Raw genomic sequence first — 16,268 nt, forward strand, 5'->3', positions numbered from 1 at the left:
ATTATATTAATAATGTTTTTAAAATTTCCTATTAATCAAAGCAATCAATTTAATGAAGGCTTGGAAGGAAAGCCCGATGTTCCTCTGTTTGTGGTAGTTGTGGGGTTTTTCTTGCTGCAGTCGCACATGTTCTCGCCGATCACATCTCAGAAAAAGGAGAGATGCAAACTTCATCTTCAACCTGCCCATATTAGCAACTATGCCCGCTATAGATGGAACTCTCATTCCTCCCAAGATGCTTTGTTTAACAAAGAAGACAGGTCATTTCTATTTTAAAATAATACATTTTAAATAATTTAACCATTAACAATAATAACCTTACTATTTATGTATTTACAAATAAAAAGCCAGAGTATTCAGAGGGAAAATTTTGTCTAAATTAAGAAATAAAACAAAATAGGCCTCAGTTTACTCCTAATTACACCAAAGCATCTATTCTATTATCTGATGTAGCTTCCTAAGATTTGAATTTAACTGTATACTAAATGGTATTTATAAATGTTTATTTTTTTTAAATGCATAAGTTATATATTAATGTTATGTAAACAAATACATGTGATTAAAAGAGGTTGAAGTAAAGGTGATTGCATTTGAATAACATTGAAGCAGTCAAACATGTGTTTGATTGTTTCCATACATATCTAGGTAAAAACGCAGCAGACCAAACATGTCTAACCTCAGAGAGCAGTCACTATTTACTATCTACAATATTCTGTTTTTATTCTTTCTTTACATATTCTTTTTTTTAAATGAGGCATTAGATGCAACTTTCCTGGCATGTCAATAGCTGCTCATCAGGTAGGTTATTTTATGGATAAATGTTAAATGCTAAAAGATATTTCTCATGCCATCACAAAAAAAGGATCTTTTGGGACAAAATTTAAAGATTATTAGCTGAAACTGAGGGTATCCTTAATTACTCATTTGTTAGGAGAAATTACATTTTAAGATACCAACAGTTACAGCAGTACAAGTCAAATACTTTACGTATTAAAAAATCCCTAAAATAAAATCGAATCTTTTTTTCCAGATTGGATTTTTGACGTACATTGTAACTGGTAGACATGGAGTTGTATCACTAATTCACACTGCTAAGCAGAGTGTATAATGAACACACTTATTGTTTGCTTATATTTATCACGGTCCTCTCTTGGGCTCCAAACTTACTAACCACCACTGCTTCATACAAAGTTGATTAGCCACAACCCGATTAGAGTTTTATAAAAATATGTGACAAGTTGAGTTCAGTTCTTGACAGTGGTTGCACCCATCAGGGCTACAGTTCCAAAACAAACATGGCATTGTTTAAACAGCTTCTTTAATGTCAAATAAACTGAGGTTAAAAAGTTCTGAGAGGTCAAAGTGGTCTAATAAAAATAACCATTTCAAGGTCAGTAAGAATAACATTATTCTTTTTGCACCTGAAAATTATGAATTTGAAGCTATCACAATAAATATATCAGTAATACTTCAATGTGTTAGCAAAGAGGTGAGAAATTCTGGCAAGTGAAACCAATCCTCCTCATGTTTCTGCATCCAACACCTTCTCATCAGCTCACTTTACATAGAAAATGTAGAGGCTTTGGGATCTGTGACCAGTTTGTCATCCCTATAAAATACATCTCTATAAGTGCATTTATACAAATAAGTTTGTTTTGTTTGCTTTGAAAATTGATACGTATCCAAAACTAAATATAATCATGATTCATGTATATTTGAACTCTTTCCCAATCCTGTGTAAATTACATATTTTTTTGTTCTTTCTCCAGCTAATATTTCAAACAGAAATTTATTATCTTCAACTTATCAAATGATTGCACTTTTCATATGTCAAATTAAAATCATATCTGATCATTTACTCTCTAATGTTTCTGGCCTTAGAAACATCACACTTAATCAGGGTGCCAAAACTTTTATGAAGGTGTGAATATTTTTCTCTTATTCATTTTTTACATGGTTTTATCATAGGAATCTACCTTGAGATTCTTAAAGAAACAAGATTAACTTTTGCATAAAATTATAGTAAGCTTACCATATAGTTTCTTAAGCTTAAATGAAGCTCATATATTCTATACTTGTATCCAAATAGAATTACTTTTCGCATCATATTAAAGAAACAACAAAATCAAGGTTTAAATACTTTTATTTGAAGTCTGATATATACTTGTTAAACAAAGCAGATTATAGTAATAAAGTCTCAGTACTCAGAAGCAGTTTTAACAGGAAATGGTTCAGACACCTGCAGCTGATGCAGTTATTTAGAGCTGCTGAGAGCTGCGACAGGAAGAGCAGGGCCGTGCAGAGACCACTAAAGGGGCAGGTGCTCAAAAAAAAGGGCACATCTTACTGCATTCTAGGACAGAATATTAGCAAAGCCACTCAGCTTTCAGAGTTTAATAAACAATGATAAATTACAAAATTGTGAGATATACAAATAAAGCTAAGGGAAATCTCTATACAGAGCATACAACTATGCATGTATAAGATATTTTATTGTTATAGGAAAGTATTGCCATATTCAAACCCACAATTTAGCAAGATATGTAAATCAGAGCTAGTGGTCTAGCTCTGATTTACATATTTTGTCTTTACTGAACTTAAAAATATAAATAAGGGCACAGTGCAACCTTTTAGTGTACTGTAATCTATAAAAAAAAGAGCTGCTCGTTTGCTGCAGTGGAGATGAGGACGGTCCATTCAGGAAAGCAGAGCTGCATCAAATTTTAAGATGGAACTGCAAAAAAAAGAAAAAAACAAAAGCAAAAATTGAATTGTTAATGCATGTCACCATGAGAAAAGCCTACTGAGTTTTGCTTTAAACATTTAAATCACACATTTGTCTCATGAAGTGATTTTTTTTGCAAAACAAACTTATTTGTGCATGTCAGAAATCTTTTCTTGATATTTTAAGTTTTTGTTTGACTCAAAGTTTTGCTTGTGACTCCCACGAGTCGTGGGCAGGACGCAAAATCGCAACAAAAGATTTTTGATGTGTGCAAATTAAAGTTTATGTTTGGCAAATAACTTTTTAAGTTCACAAGACAAAAATTAGTTATTTAATTAAAAAAAGTTTTTTAAACAAAACGATTTGGTTATAAAAAAGAAATCATTACAATTTCAAAAGTTTTGATTATAATTTTATTTTACTTAACTGAGGTTAGTTTATTTTTTCCCATTGAATAATTGGGAAAAAAATTTTACTGCATACTCTGCGAACCAGACCCAAAACTTAAAGTCTGGGTTGAGTTTTTCCCCCTTCATTAATTACACACTTTATATCTATCATGGTAATTCAGGGCGAGTTATTTTTAATTCTAAATGAATATCCTTGTTGGACTTTTATTTAAGTGTTATTCTCCTTCAAGATACTTTTACCTAACGCCAGAATAAATGCAATGTACATTATGCAGCAAAGGAAATTAGAAAATCGGACATATATCCATTAGGGAGATAAGTTTTGGACGGGCAATGAGCCCCTATTGCATAAGCGATACTGAAGAATGACTGATCATTAACGACACAAAGAAGAAGCTTTTTTGTTATCAAGCTTTGCTAGCAAAGTCATTAGCTAGCAGCTAGCTAATAGCGCAACAACAACAGCCTAATGTCTGTATGATGAAAATACTGAATCGATAGATGAGAACAGTTTTTCCTCACCTGGCTGTCTCCTCCCGCCCAGCAGTTCTTCAGAGAAAGGCAGACGCAGAGGCCTGTCAGTGTATGTTGTATTTCATTACCTCTCTGCTTAAACCGCGACTCCGTGCTGAAGCAGAAACGATACTTCAACGTTTTCCGTAATCTGATAAGTAGATTATTCACCAAAAATGTTTTTTTTAATAATTCACCAAAAACTGTTCCGTAATCTGGAACGTTCGCTATGTTGAGCTCCAGTTAGCCGCTTTATCTCACTGCGCGAGAGGCAATTGCGTCATGGGCATAAGATAAAAGGTAACAAGGTGACCGGATGGCTTATTATGTTGTACAAAAAACCCAAAATAATTTTAGTACATGTTATTATGTGTCAGAAGAGGGCTTAGAAAATAATACCAAAAAAAAAAAAAAAAAAATTTGACCAAAAGGGCACTTGGGGGCAAGGAGCAAAAGGGGCAGGTAATCAAGCACCCCCACCAACCCTCTCTGCACGTGCCTGAGGAAGAGGCCCGCTCCGTTTCAGTTTGCAGGACGTTGCTTAGACATGAGCTAAAGGTTAAGTTTTTTAACACCTAAAGAATAAAATAAGATATCAGCTTAGAACATCTGCTGATCACAGGGGACATTTTGACATCTACCCTTGGAAAATGAGCAAACAACAACTTAAAGATACACTTCTGACCTGAGTGGATCACACCTCCAACTTGTTTTTTGACCGTTCACACTTCCTTTTGTTTTCAATGTGTTTCTGAAATAACTTGTCAGATGTTCTTCGGAATTGAGTGACGTCGATGTCTAGCAGCTGAAAATTTCCCTTTTCACACCTGCTTGTGGAAGACTATAAATCTGGGATGTAACTTTACTTTTATCAGAGCCCACTCTGACATTGTCAAGTGTCTCTCCATCTGCAGATGTTATTAAAAGCATTTGTTTCTTGTAAATTTTTGATTCTCAGCAGCCTTATTTTGAAAAATCATCTTTTAAAGATTTTTCACTCCACACATATAACAAAAAAACAAAGAAAAAAACACTACACAGTTGACTGACAGTCAGAGCAGTTTCATTTGCAATTGAACAAGGAGTACTCCTTTGTTACCACCTGTCTGATGGGTGCAGGGCAGATGAACCAGTCAGGCTGCATTGCATCATTTGCATGTTTTTGTGGGTGTATATGTTGTGTTCATCATTCTTTCCTTCAGACTTGCCTCCGGAGCTGTAAGAGTAAAGCCAGAGAGAGCATCTTTGGCTTTTGCTTCCTGCGATGGCCTCTTACACAGCCTACAGTGGCTATACCAAGCCACCAATGTCCTATGCCGGGTCTTACTATGACCCAAATTTGCAGAAGCCACCCCAGACCTACATAGATTACCAAGATAACCCAGATTACCAGGACTCTGTTTACGAGGAAAAGAAAAGAGCTGAGAAGAGGAAACGCCGTAATGAAGTCTGCTGTGAGATTGTGGCTCTCGTCATTGGTTTTCTTGGACTGATAGGAGTAGCAGCGGTGACTGGCTTGCCCATGTGGAAAGTAACAGCCTTCATTCAGGAAAACATCATTGTGATGGAAACTCGCTGGGAAGGTTTGTGGATGAACTGCTACAGACAAGCCAACATAAGGATGCAGTGCAAGGTGTACGATTCCCTGCTGTACCTGCCACCAGATCTCCAAGCAGCCAGAGGCCTCATGTGCGCCTCTGTGGCTCTCTCATGCTTCGCCCTGGTTGTTTCAGTGGTGGGAATGAAATGTACCAAGATGGTGGACCACCGTGCTCGAACAAAACACATTGTCCTTGTGACTGGAGGCTGTCTCTTCCTCATGGCCTGTGTCACTACCCTGATCCCAGTGTCCTGGACTGGCCACGTCATCATCCAGGACTTCTACAACCCACTGCTGATTGATGCCCAACGAAGAGAGCTGGGGGAGGCTCTGTACATCGGCTGGATGTCGTCTGCTTTGCTTTTCTCAGCTGGAGTGATCCTGTTGTGCCGCCATGCTCCACGCACCAATATAGAAGAGGAGAGGGTCATATACAACCCTGGAAGTATCTATCAACCTGCATACGCATACCAGCCGTACTCATACCAACCAGAATACAACTACCAACCTGCATACTCTGCACCCCCACCAAGATCTGTGGGATATGCTCCGAGTCAGTACTAGGTGATTTTTGGACTTGATTTTTAAACCAGAAAAACATGGCTCAAATGAAAAGGATGATGGAGTGACAAAGACAGGGGATAACTAGACAAGACCCATTTATTAATTTAAAAAGTCTATTGCTAAGACTGAAATGTTTTATGAATGTGATTGAGTTTGATCATGAAGACCTTTGCCGAAATGATTCTTTGTTTTACTGCACCCATTGTGTGGGTGTTTTGCATCCTTCATAATGATAAAGCAGCAATGTGATAACGATGTGTATAGAATCTGCACGCATGCTCATTTGAGTTAAAATTATGCACTAGCTTTTTTTCATACCTGTAGGTAACTTCTGTTTACTTGTGAGAGTGTATGTATATACTTTTTTTCAAAACCGATACTGAAAAATTATATCAGCTGTTATACAAAATAAAAAATGGTAATAAAAGTTGTTCGTTTTCATCAGTTTTATTTCTTTAACCCAACAATCATTTCTCCAAAAGCTTTTGTTTGTCTGAGAATCTAGATATTCCTGCCGAAACTCCGGTTGTTTGACTTACGGGTGTGTCATCTTAATCATTGCCAGGAGAAATGTGCCCAAACCAGTAAAAGCAGGCTTTACAAGCACATCTAAAAAAAGCACAGGCACTGAAAGATTACGTCTCAAAAGGTGCAACTTCCAGATTTTAGCTACAGACTGACATGACAGACAAGAAGAAATTGTCAATACAATTCAGAAAGAACACATTGTCAACTTAAAAATACACGATTAAGCAATTATGCAAAAATATTAAAATCTATTTAATTATGTCTACAAAAGCCCTTAAGTGTGAAATCTGAGATTTTTGTTGTCATATTACACAATATCATAATGACGTATAGACTTTTACGAAAACAGGTTCATGTATGAATGTAATAAATAAAATAATAATCTCCCAAATAATTAAAATTGAAAATAAATAAATAAGTGTAAAATACAATTTAACAAGCAATTTAAAAAGCAGTAAAAAATAGCTAAATGTTATATAAAATACAATATTAATTGAAAAACACTTAAAATTCTAGTAAGACATAGTTTAACATAACAAAAATGTTATAGGTTACACAATCATGGGGGGTGTGGGGGGGAATGTTGTCTTGACAGATATTCAGCAGACAGTCACCAACATCCCACGGATTTAAATTTTTTATATATACATTTTTAAGATCATTTAAAGAACTAGTGGATTTTATTATATAGCAAGAGTTTGGGGTAGACTTATAGGTTGTCAAAGTGAGGGAGATTGACCCTTACTCCCATGAGAAACTAAAAGAATGATTGAAATTGGATTTTTTTAATACAATGTTTCATGTGATTCTCAGAAATGCCATTATGATTAACCTGGAATGACAGGGCTTGTAGAAGCAGCCCAGATGTATTGATGATTTTAAAGATAAATAATTCTGTGATCACTATAAATGCAATGATAATCATAAGTAAGTATGCAATCTGTTTGAGGTCAAGGGAAGCGAGGAACTGAGAGGAGACGTGTGTTGGCCAATGTGGAACAAGGAGCGCAGAGACAGAGGCAAGAGAGAGTAAGTGCTGATCGGTAGAATCGCCAGGGAAGCAGACGCAGGCTAAAAGAAAGAACTGAAACAGATGGGCGAGGGGAAAGACAAAGTGCTGGGAAAGTGGCTGGTGAGCCACCCTGGATTAAAGCATCTTGGGAGGAATGAGAGTTCCATCTAAAGCAGGCATAGTTGCTAATATGGGGAGGTTGAAGATGAAGTTTGCATCTCTCCTTTTTCTGAGATGTGATCGGCGAGAACATGTGCGACAGCAGCAAGAAGAACCCCATAAAGTCTACCACAAACAGAGGAACATCAGGCTTTCCTTCCAAGCCTTCATCATGCTCACATTAAGACGGACTAATGGCCCTGCAACAAAGCACAAAGTGAATCTACGACCTGCAGTCAGCCAAATGTTGTTTTGCATATGAGGAATCAACCTCTATATAATTTTGAAAGACTCTGACTTGGGCCTCTATTGTTGGCTAAGGCAATAGAGGCCCAAGGCAAATAACCAAGGCAAAAGCAAATACTCTTTTCTTCAGCAAGGACTTTGTCATTATCTAGTATCTAGGGGTCACAAACAATCATCTCTGAGGGCTGCTTGCTCTCTGTTGCCTGGTCCTCCTGCCTGAGCTCATTTCTCCAATAGACCAGCATTGGGGTTTGAAGTCCATGATGCATTTCTAGTATACTGCTCTTCTCAGCCCGACTAATTCATGGGGAGGAAAGCAGGGTGGGACACTCAGATTTAGGTCATTAGAAACCAGGAGAGTCTTCCTTGACAGGTCAGTTTAAGTAGAATTATTCTCAGTCCTGAACAGTTTAATATTCATCATGCTTAGGAAACTCATATTACCCGTCAGATGGAGATCTGGTAGTGTGTTGCTCCTTCGTAGTAGGAGGAGTAGAGGGGAGGGGGTATGCATGTGAAGCAATAAGATTTGGTCAGGATGCAGTGTGGGTAGGGTCGGTGCTTTTAAAGCTACCACATATAAGCTAACTCAAAAGAGTTCAAAACTGCTCTGTTTCTCCAGAAATAAGGACAGAAGCATTTTACCTGGCTAAAGGAGAGAAAAAGAAAACAAGACATTCTGCACTTGTTGTTCCAAAAACAAGGGCCGAAGCATTTTACCTGGACCACTTGTCAGCAGCTCAAACTAAAGTTTTTTTTTGTTTGTTTTGATAGTTTTTTTAATTCATTTTGGAAGTCAAATTTACTGATAAAACCTGCTGAAATCAGCAGATAAAATGCTAATATATTATAAAAATATTATTGACTTACATAAAAGTCTTAGCTTTTTCCCCTCAACACTTTCTTGTAAAGAGATATCCTAGAATGTAAATGGATACCTCTAAATAATCAAAGTAGCAGCGTACTGGTGTTGGTGTACAGAGGTTCAAAACACACAAAGGACTCCGTCTCCTAGCTACAGGTACAAATTCCCACCCCTTCCCATTATAACATCCAGTGGGAAGAGGTTGTACAAGGGAACAACCATCTGCTCCTCCTCCATCTGACTGAACTGCCTCTCAACAGAAAAAAAAAAATACTGCACTGAGCTGTATCCAAATAGTCTCCAACTGCTATTGCGCCTATAAACTTGGATGAGGGACTAGAGACAGGATGGCCAACTCAACATTGGAAATAGTGGGACTTTTATTGTCCCTGATTGGTCTGATTGGAGCAGCTGCAAGCACCGGAATGCCAATGTGGCGGGTCACAGCCTTCATTGGGGAGAATATCATCGTCTTTGAGACTCGCTACGAGGGTTTGTGGATGAACTGCTTTCGCCAAGCTAACATACGGATGCAGTGTAAAGTCTACGACTCTCTGCTGGCCCTTCCCCAAGACCTGCAGGCTGCAAGAGGGTTAATGTGTTGCTCTCTGGCTCTGGGTGCCATTGGTCTGCTGATCAGTTTGGTCGGGATGCAGTGCACAGCGTGCATCAGGAACAACGATCGAGCCAAGAGACTGGTCCTCATCATTGCAGGAAGCATGATTTTAATGGCTTGCATTTGTGACCTTATTCCTGTGTCCTGGACAGGCCACGTCATCATTCGAGACTTCTACAACCCGTTGCTGATCGATGCTCAGCGCAGGGAGCTCGGAGAAGCTCTCTATATTGGTTGGGTGGCAGGTGCTTTCTTGTTTGCTGGAGGGTGCATTTTTATCTGCTGCAATATACAGTCTGAAGACGAAAAACCAGAGAAGTACATGTACTCAAAAATCTCAGGGCGCAGGGCCTACACCCCACAGCCACCACTCCAGCCTCTGCCTCAGCAGCTGGTGTTTATCCCTCGATCCGAACCTCACTCAGTGCTGTCAAGACATCCGTCAACCGTCTACAGTTATGAATCTAGATACCCCCCCTCTGTGCACAGTGGAGTTGCTTATCTGTGAACCCTTAATTTTTTTTTTTTTCTGGCTTGATGGTACAAGGTAAAAACACTTAAATTCTTAGAGGTAAAATGTCAATACATTTTATGTACTCATTTAACTGTACTTATATATTTTTGTAAAAAAAACAAAACAAAAAAAAACAGTTTAGATTAGGTTAGAAGCTTACAAGAGATAACCACTCATGTTTATGTATAATTGTTTGTGCAAGTGAAATGTTATACTTGTATTGTCAAAATGGGGCAAAATATTGAAAATCTATATGTGGTGTATATCTATTATGCAATCTTCAACCATTTGGTAATGTAACAGAAGTGTATGTGTGTTCACTGGTGAAATGTATTTTATTGCTGGCGTATGATCCATGCAGTTTAAGTGACAAAAAACATTTTAAATTGTGTTTTACGAGCCAAAACTTCACCAGAATTACAAACCTCAAAAAGGCCTTTGTTTTCCCCAAACTTCCGGTACCAGTTTCACCCAGTGTTATTTACAAATTCAAACGGCAGGTGTGCCATAATGACTTATAAAGTACAAGTTAAAACAGTGGCTTTGTTACACTGCATCTAACAGCTATGTAAAAAAATCAATTCAAGTCTATTTAATCTGAATATTGACTAAAGATAGGCATTCTGTAACGCTTTCCTGGGAGCTACTGAATAGGAAGCACAAGCATGAGATTCTCAGATAACACTTCTCACTAAGGGCGTGGACGCAAAGGGAACTCAACCAAGCCAAGTAAACAGACAAAGGGATCATGTGACCAGAATATGCAAGTCACTTTGAATTTAGACCAACACATCCCTGTTATTTTGTTCGTTGAGCTTCAAGTTTAGAATTTTTTTTTTCTGCAAAGTGTATAAATGATCAAGTTAAGCTTAAAAGTTGCAGCATTTCAATTTCTAGAAGCAGCACAACTTCTTTCTGCAACCTTAAATACAATGAAATGATACTTGCATATGTGTTCTTCTATTTCAAACAAATACAATTTCAAATGTAATAGTAATAAATGTAAATGTAAATGTAATAAATGTAATACTGGACTTAATATGTCAGAAAATACATGATTTTTCATATAATGTGAAACTCATTTCTTCACCTCAAAGCTTGACTCTGCTCTCTGGTGGACAAAGCAGAAAGCTTTTACAGTTGTTGATTTTACAGTATACTGATTTTTGTTTGTTTTATATGACATTTATCACATTTAAATAAAAATCTGACATTGTTAATTGTTGGAGTTGTGCATTATTTTTACTCAGAAGTTATGTTTGAGAAAAATGATCAGTGTCCTGCCCACATGAACTGCTTACCTGTAAACACAAAATAAGAACACATCCTCTTTACCTGCATCTCTCCAAGCCAATCAGGTGATGGTAAAGCATCTTTCCCATAACAAACAGCCTCTTTCAGCAAACGGTTAGGACAAAGCATCACTGCTTGGACATACCTTCACCTTAAACAAATTTTTTCTTTTAAAGATCCTGATAAAGAGCGACAGTAACCATTTTTCTCTTTTTCTGCCTACAAGATCATAAAAAGTTTTGGACTTGAATAAAAAAAACAATGATTCGAGGCATCTCTGAGATCGCAGCGATGTGTGTTGGACTGATTGGGCTGATCGGCGCCTCTGCTACGACTGGCTTGCCTATGTGGAAGGTCACCGCTTTCATTGGAGCAAACATCATTGTGATGGAGACGCGCTGGGAGGGCTTGTGGATGAATTGCTACCGACAGGCAAACATCAGGATGCAGTGTAAGGTGTACGACTCCTTGTTGTATCTGCCCCCTGACCTGCAGGCTGCCAGGGGTCTGATGTGCTGTTCTGTGGCCCTGTCAGGGGTAGGGCTCTTGGTAGCTCTAGCAGGGATGAAATGCTTTTCCTGCTTTCAAGGTAGCAAATGGGCTAAAACAATTATTCTAATGGTTGCTGGAGCAATGCAGTTTATGGCCTGTATTTGTGTTTTTATACCCGTGTCTTGGACTGGTCATGTCATTATAAGTGATTTTTACAATCCACTGCTGATTGATGCCGAGAGAAGGGAGCTGGGAGAAGCTCTTTACATTGGTTGGGTGACGGGAGCCTTACTTTTTGCCTCAGCTTTACTGTTTATCTGTAGACGGATACCCTCAGAAAAAGGGTCATTTGATGTATATCCCCCACTTAAACTGCTGAATTACAGGACAGAGGCGAACAGATCTGCAATGACAAGCTATCACCCCGTCTCCAGCATTCCAAGCATCCAGTCGAATGCACATCAAAGTTCTCTTGAGATCAACAGCTTGGTTGGGCAACAAAACTTACTTCCTCCACAAAATGTCCCTCAAGTAATAACAAGCAACGGAGCCCTGGTAAACCCAACTATTGTCTACACTCCTGGTCCTCCTGAAAATGCATCAATCCTCTATGAAAGAAGCATGGCTCATCAATCTTCAGTGCGGAGCTCTCGCCACCCTGGAAGCATATACACTCCAGGAAACTCTCCATATGCGACCCAAAACCCCACTCTGTATACAACTTACACCGGCAATACACCTTCATCTTTCCAGTCAAGCTTTCATCCTGTTGCACAAACTCCTGTTTTCATAGCCTATAAGGAATCCATGGTTCACCCAGAGTCTCGCAGCCTCAGCCACAATGGAGTGTACATATAAAGTAAAGTTTATATGTAAACTTATGTAAACTTGTATGTAAAAGTAAAGTTCATAAAAAAGAAATTTTCCTGAGCTATAAATCACTTAAGATCACATCACTCTGATATGGGTTTATTTCTTCAATGTATCAAATCTGCTCTTGGGAACATAAGTCTATTGTATTGTGCTTTTTTGCTTTTTCACATTTTTTGATTGTTTTGGTTTATTTTATATAATGAATTTGTAGTAAGAATAAAATGAATCTATACTTATTACTGTAATTATTTTTGCCATAACTTTAAGAGTACAGCCTGATCAATACTTATTATTGGAAATTGTGTCACATTTTTATGAAATTTAGGATCAATGTAAAAATAATCATTTTGTGATTTTTTTTATATATATAATTTTGTACTGTTTATTAAAAGGATATCCTGATATGTAAATGCTTCACTTCTTTTTTACAGATTGGCCTGAGACCCAAAATATAAATGAAAATCTAATGGTGACAATATTGAAACACACACATAATTATGTAAAACAAATGAAAAACATACATTTTGTTAGTACTTTATGTCTACAATATCACAAATATTGGTGGTGTCTTTCATTTTAAATGTCAGAAAATGCCAGAAACTTCAATCCTACTTGACATACTATGAACCTCCTATTTCATCAACTCAAAGCTCTTCTCTGCTCCCCAGTGGACAAAACAGGAAAGTGAGTCGTGTTTAAGGAAGTCTGAGTTGTTCATTTTACTGTGTGCTAATCTTTCTTTGTTTTGTATCACACATAATTACAGAAAAAAACAGACCTTTTTAAGTCAGCTATGGCTGTCTTTTTTTTTACTTTGGCATCATCATTATTATTATTATTATTATTATTTATTTATACTGCTGAAGAAACTAACATTCAAGTGCTATTCCCCCATGAACTGCAAAAAAGTAAACACAACATAAGCACTTATCGTCTTTGCCTGCCTTGTCAAAACACCATTGGAAGCTGGTTTAATTGCTGTAATGCCATCAAATGATTTTCCACTAATTTAAATTCTTTTCCACTTGATTTTTTTATTTTTTTTTTAAATTGATACTAAATTGAACAACATATAAATGCATGCCACATTTTGGGATGGGTCAGCTAAAATCCATCCTAATTTCCACTATGGTAGGCAGTGCCAAGTCACACTAAGGGGAACAGCTAAGTGTGGGGAGGAGTAGGAGATGCACCTACCTAAGTAAAAATAATTATTGTTTATTACATTTAAAGTTCTCTTAGTGAACTGCGCGAGTTTAGAGAAGATTTTCAACTTTTGTTACCGTTTCAATAGCAGGTGGAAATTGAATGGCACTCCAATGAACTGAAGAGGTCAATTCCCAATGTTCAAACTGTAATTTTCCTCCAATTAACTAGAGCAAACAGTCATACCTGAGGCTAATGTTTTGTCAACAGTAATTTTTTTTCAAAAAGCATTGAAAATTAATGTAAAATTAAAACTTATGGCTAACAGAGTGACTTCTATAAAACATTTAAATACAAAAAAAGCTACTGAAGTTATGGATGGTTTTTGCTGGTGTTTCATAAACACAGAACATACAGGCATTGTATTTACCCAAAAATCCCTGAACCAATCAGGGGGTTACACAGCATCTACCCATAATAATCAGGCTATTACACCAAGCTCGTGGAAAAGATTCACATTGCACTAGACATGCCTTCGCCTTAACAAGGCACGTTCTTTAGCTCTCAAATGTTGTGCTAAGTAGTACGAAAATATTAGCTGTAAATGTGAGCACGGGACTCTTGGATACTAAACAATGACTCAAGATTTATCTGAGGATTTTCTGCACAGGCCTCATTGGACTGATTGGTGCGTCTGCTACGACTGGCTGGCCAATGTGGAAGGTCACAGTATACAGTGGAGAAAACAAAACTGAGATGGAGAGACGCTGGGAGGGATTGTGGATGAACTGCTACAATCAGGCAAACATCAGGATGCAGTGTAAGGTGTATGACTCCTTGTTGCATTTGTCCCCTGATCTGCAAGCTGGAAGAGGCCTGATGTGCTGTTCAGTAGCCTCGTCAGGGTTAGGGGTATTGTTCTAGCAGGAATGAAATCCATTCCTTGGTTTCAGGATATCAAATGGGTTAAAACTATAATCCTAATGGTTGCTGGTGGAATACAGTTCATGGCCTGCACCTGTATTTTTATACCCGTGTCATGGACTGGTCACATCATCTTAAGGGATTTGTACGATCCACCACTGACTGAAACCCAAAAAAGAGAAATGGGAAAAGCCCTCTACATCGGTTGGGTTACTGGAACTTTAACCTTTGCCTCAGCCTCGCTTTTTACTTGCCGATGTTTCCCCTCAGACAACAAACCAACTATGACAAGCTATTACCCCGTCTCAACCCTCAAGTCAACAAGGAATTCTCACAACAGCAAAACTTTAGACCTACAACATTCTATATCACTCCACAATGTTGCTCCAGAAATGACAAACAGTGAAGAGCTGGTGAAACAGCCAGGCTGGAAGCATTCATATTCCCGGGAACTCACTGTATGGGAACTCACTCTTCTAATAGAAATAAAAAACTATGTAAAAATACAATAATTATGCATCTCGAACCACCCCTGTACTTCCACTCTTAAACCACTAGATGACACCAAAAGAAAGCGATGCGAGCCTGGACACATGGTTGTATATCTCTAAATGTTATGAAGCGGGTGTTAGAGGAATACTTCTCTCCATCCACTGTGTTCCATGATTATTTTTTGATAAAAATTACACATAGGAGGAATAATTTAGAAATACCAAACAAGTTTATACGTTACACAAGTATGTGATGAAATTGTTTTTTTTTTTCTAAATTTGGATTTTTGCTTAAGTCAGAAAATTATAATTTAATCTAACATTTATTTAATTACCTACAGGTAAAATTAAATATATATACCTCATGTATTTATGTTTTCATCTAATTATATATGAGGCACAAGCATTTTAGCCCTAATGCTTCAAGGGCTAAAATATCCATCAGGACCGGTGGGTCTGACAAACTTCTTTCTCAAACCACTGTTTTAAGGAATAAAGCAGATTGAAGTAAAGTAACACTAACATATTGCATTTAACTTAAATATGGTGTCATATAAGCAGTCTGAGATAGTTAATCTTATCGGGAGCATCTCCATGCAGTTTGTGGATTAAATTTGCATTTCCATCAGGACTGGAGCAAAGATTTAATCATTCCTCGGTGTACCAAAGCAAAGATGTTGTTGAGGTCGAATGTTGCCAGATTTGAAGTTAATCTTCAGAACGTATCCATGTTTGGAGATCAACGGCTTGGCTGTGCCCTCAATCGAGCGACTGTGTGGGGTGGAGGTGGTGGTAGTGGTGGGGGTATTCGGCAGTGTCAAATCAGCCAAAGGCACATGCAGTTAGAGCAGAAACAAGACAGGCTTGATTTCAGAATAAAAGCATTAATATAAACGCTAAGATGAGCCAGGGTGAATGCAGAGATATTTCTCTAATAATTAGAGTCTTAACATAATTTAGAAAAAAAGAAAGTTCTAAAAACAACAACCTTTAGCTGAAAATCAAAATAAGTTCCAAATCTGAATATCCGAAAATAAACATCCAAATTTACATCTTCAACTATAAACAGACTTTACAAAAAACAGAATAATGTCCACAATAGAGATAAGAATAAAGTTAGAGAGCATTCATATTTGGCTGCTTTCCAAAATTACATAATACAGACCAGCATTTAAGAAATGTAGACCGACTTTTCTTCTTTAAGAAATAAATGAAAATAATAGAAATTGTCTGAAATATTATCTCAAAGCATAGTTAGGATTTGACTCCTTTTGCATAGTAATATTTTATTCTCTAA

At 37.4% G+C, this 16,268-nt stretch overlaps 3 protein-coding genes and 1 pseudogene across 3 annotated transcripts; all 4 read left to right on the top strand.

Annotated features, from left to right (window-relative positions):
* The first annotated feature begins 4,836 nt into the window (after nt 1–4,836).
* Nucleotides 4,837–6,242, top strand: cldn8.2 (claudin 8.2). The gene has a single exon (XM_008426336.2). The coding sequence runs from the start codon at nt 4,913–4,915 to the stop codon at nt 5,810–5,812; it is 900 nt and encodes a 299-aa protein (XP_008424558.1). The 5' UTR covers nt 4,837–4,912; the 3' UTR covers nt 5,813–6,242.
* Nucleotides 6,243–8,728: 2,486 nt separating this feature from the next.
* cldn8.1 (claudin 8.1) lies at nt 8,729–10,972 on the top strand. The gene has a single exon (XM_008426335.3). It carries the CDS (start codon nt 8,970–8,972, stop codon nt 9,744–9,746), a length of 777 nt encoding a protein of 258 aa, XP_008424557.1. The 5' UTR covers nt 8,729–8,969; the 3' UTR covers nt 9,747–10,972.
* Nucleotides 10,973–11,039: 67 nt separating this feature from the next.
* LOC103474989 (claudin-8-like) lies at nt 11,040–12,773 on the top strand. The gene has a single exon (XM_008426334.3). The coding sequence runs from the start codon at nt 11,307–11,309 to the stop codon at nt 12,393–12,395; it is 1,089 nt and encodes a 362-aa protein (XP_008424556.1). The 5' UTR covers nt 11,040–11,306; the 3' UTR covers nt 12,396–12,773.
* Nucleotides 12,774–13,309: 536 nt separating this feature from the next.
* Nucleotides 13,310–15,146, top strand: LOC103475194 (claudin-4-like; annotated as a pseudogene).
* The last annotated feature ends 1,122 nt before the right edge of the window (nt 15,147–16,268 follow it).

Source organism: Poecilia reticulata, chromosome 13 (assembly GCF_904066995.2).
Source record: "Poecilia reticulata chromosome 13, P_reticulata-male-v2, whole genome shotgun sequence".
NCBI lineage: Eukaryota > Metazoa > Chordata > Actinopteri > Cyprinodontiformes > Poeciliidae > Poecilia > Poecilia reticulata.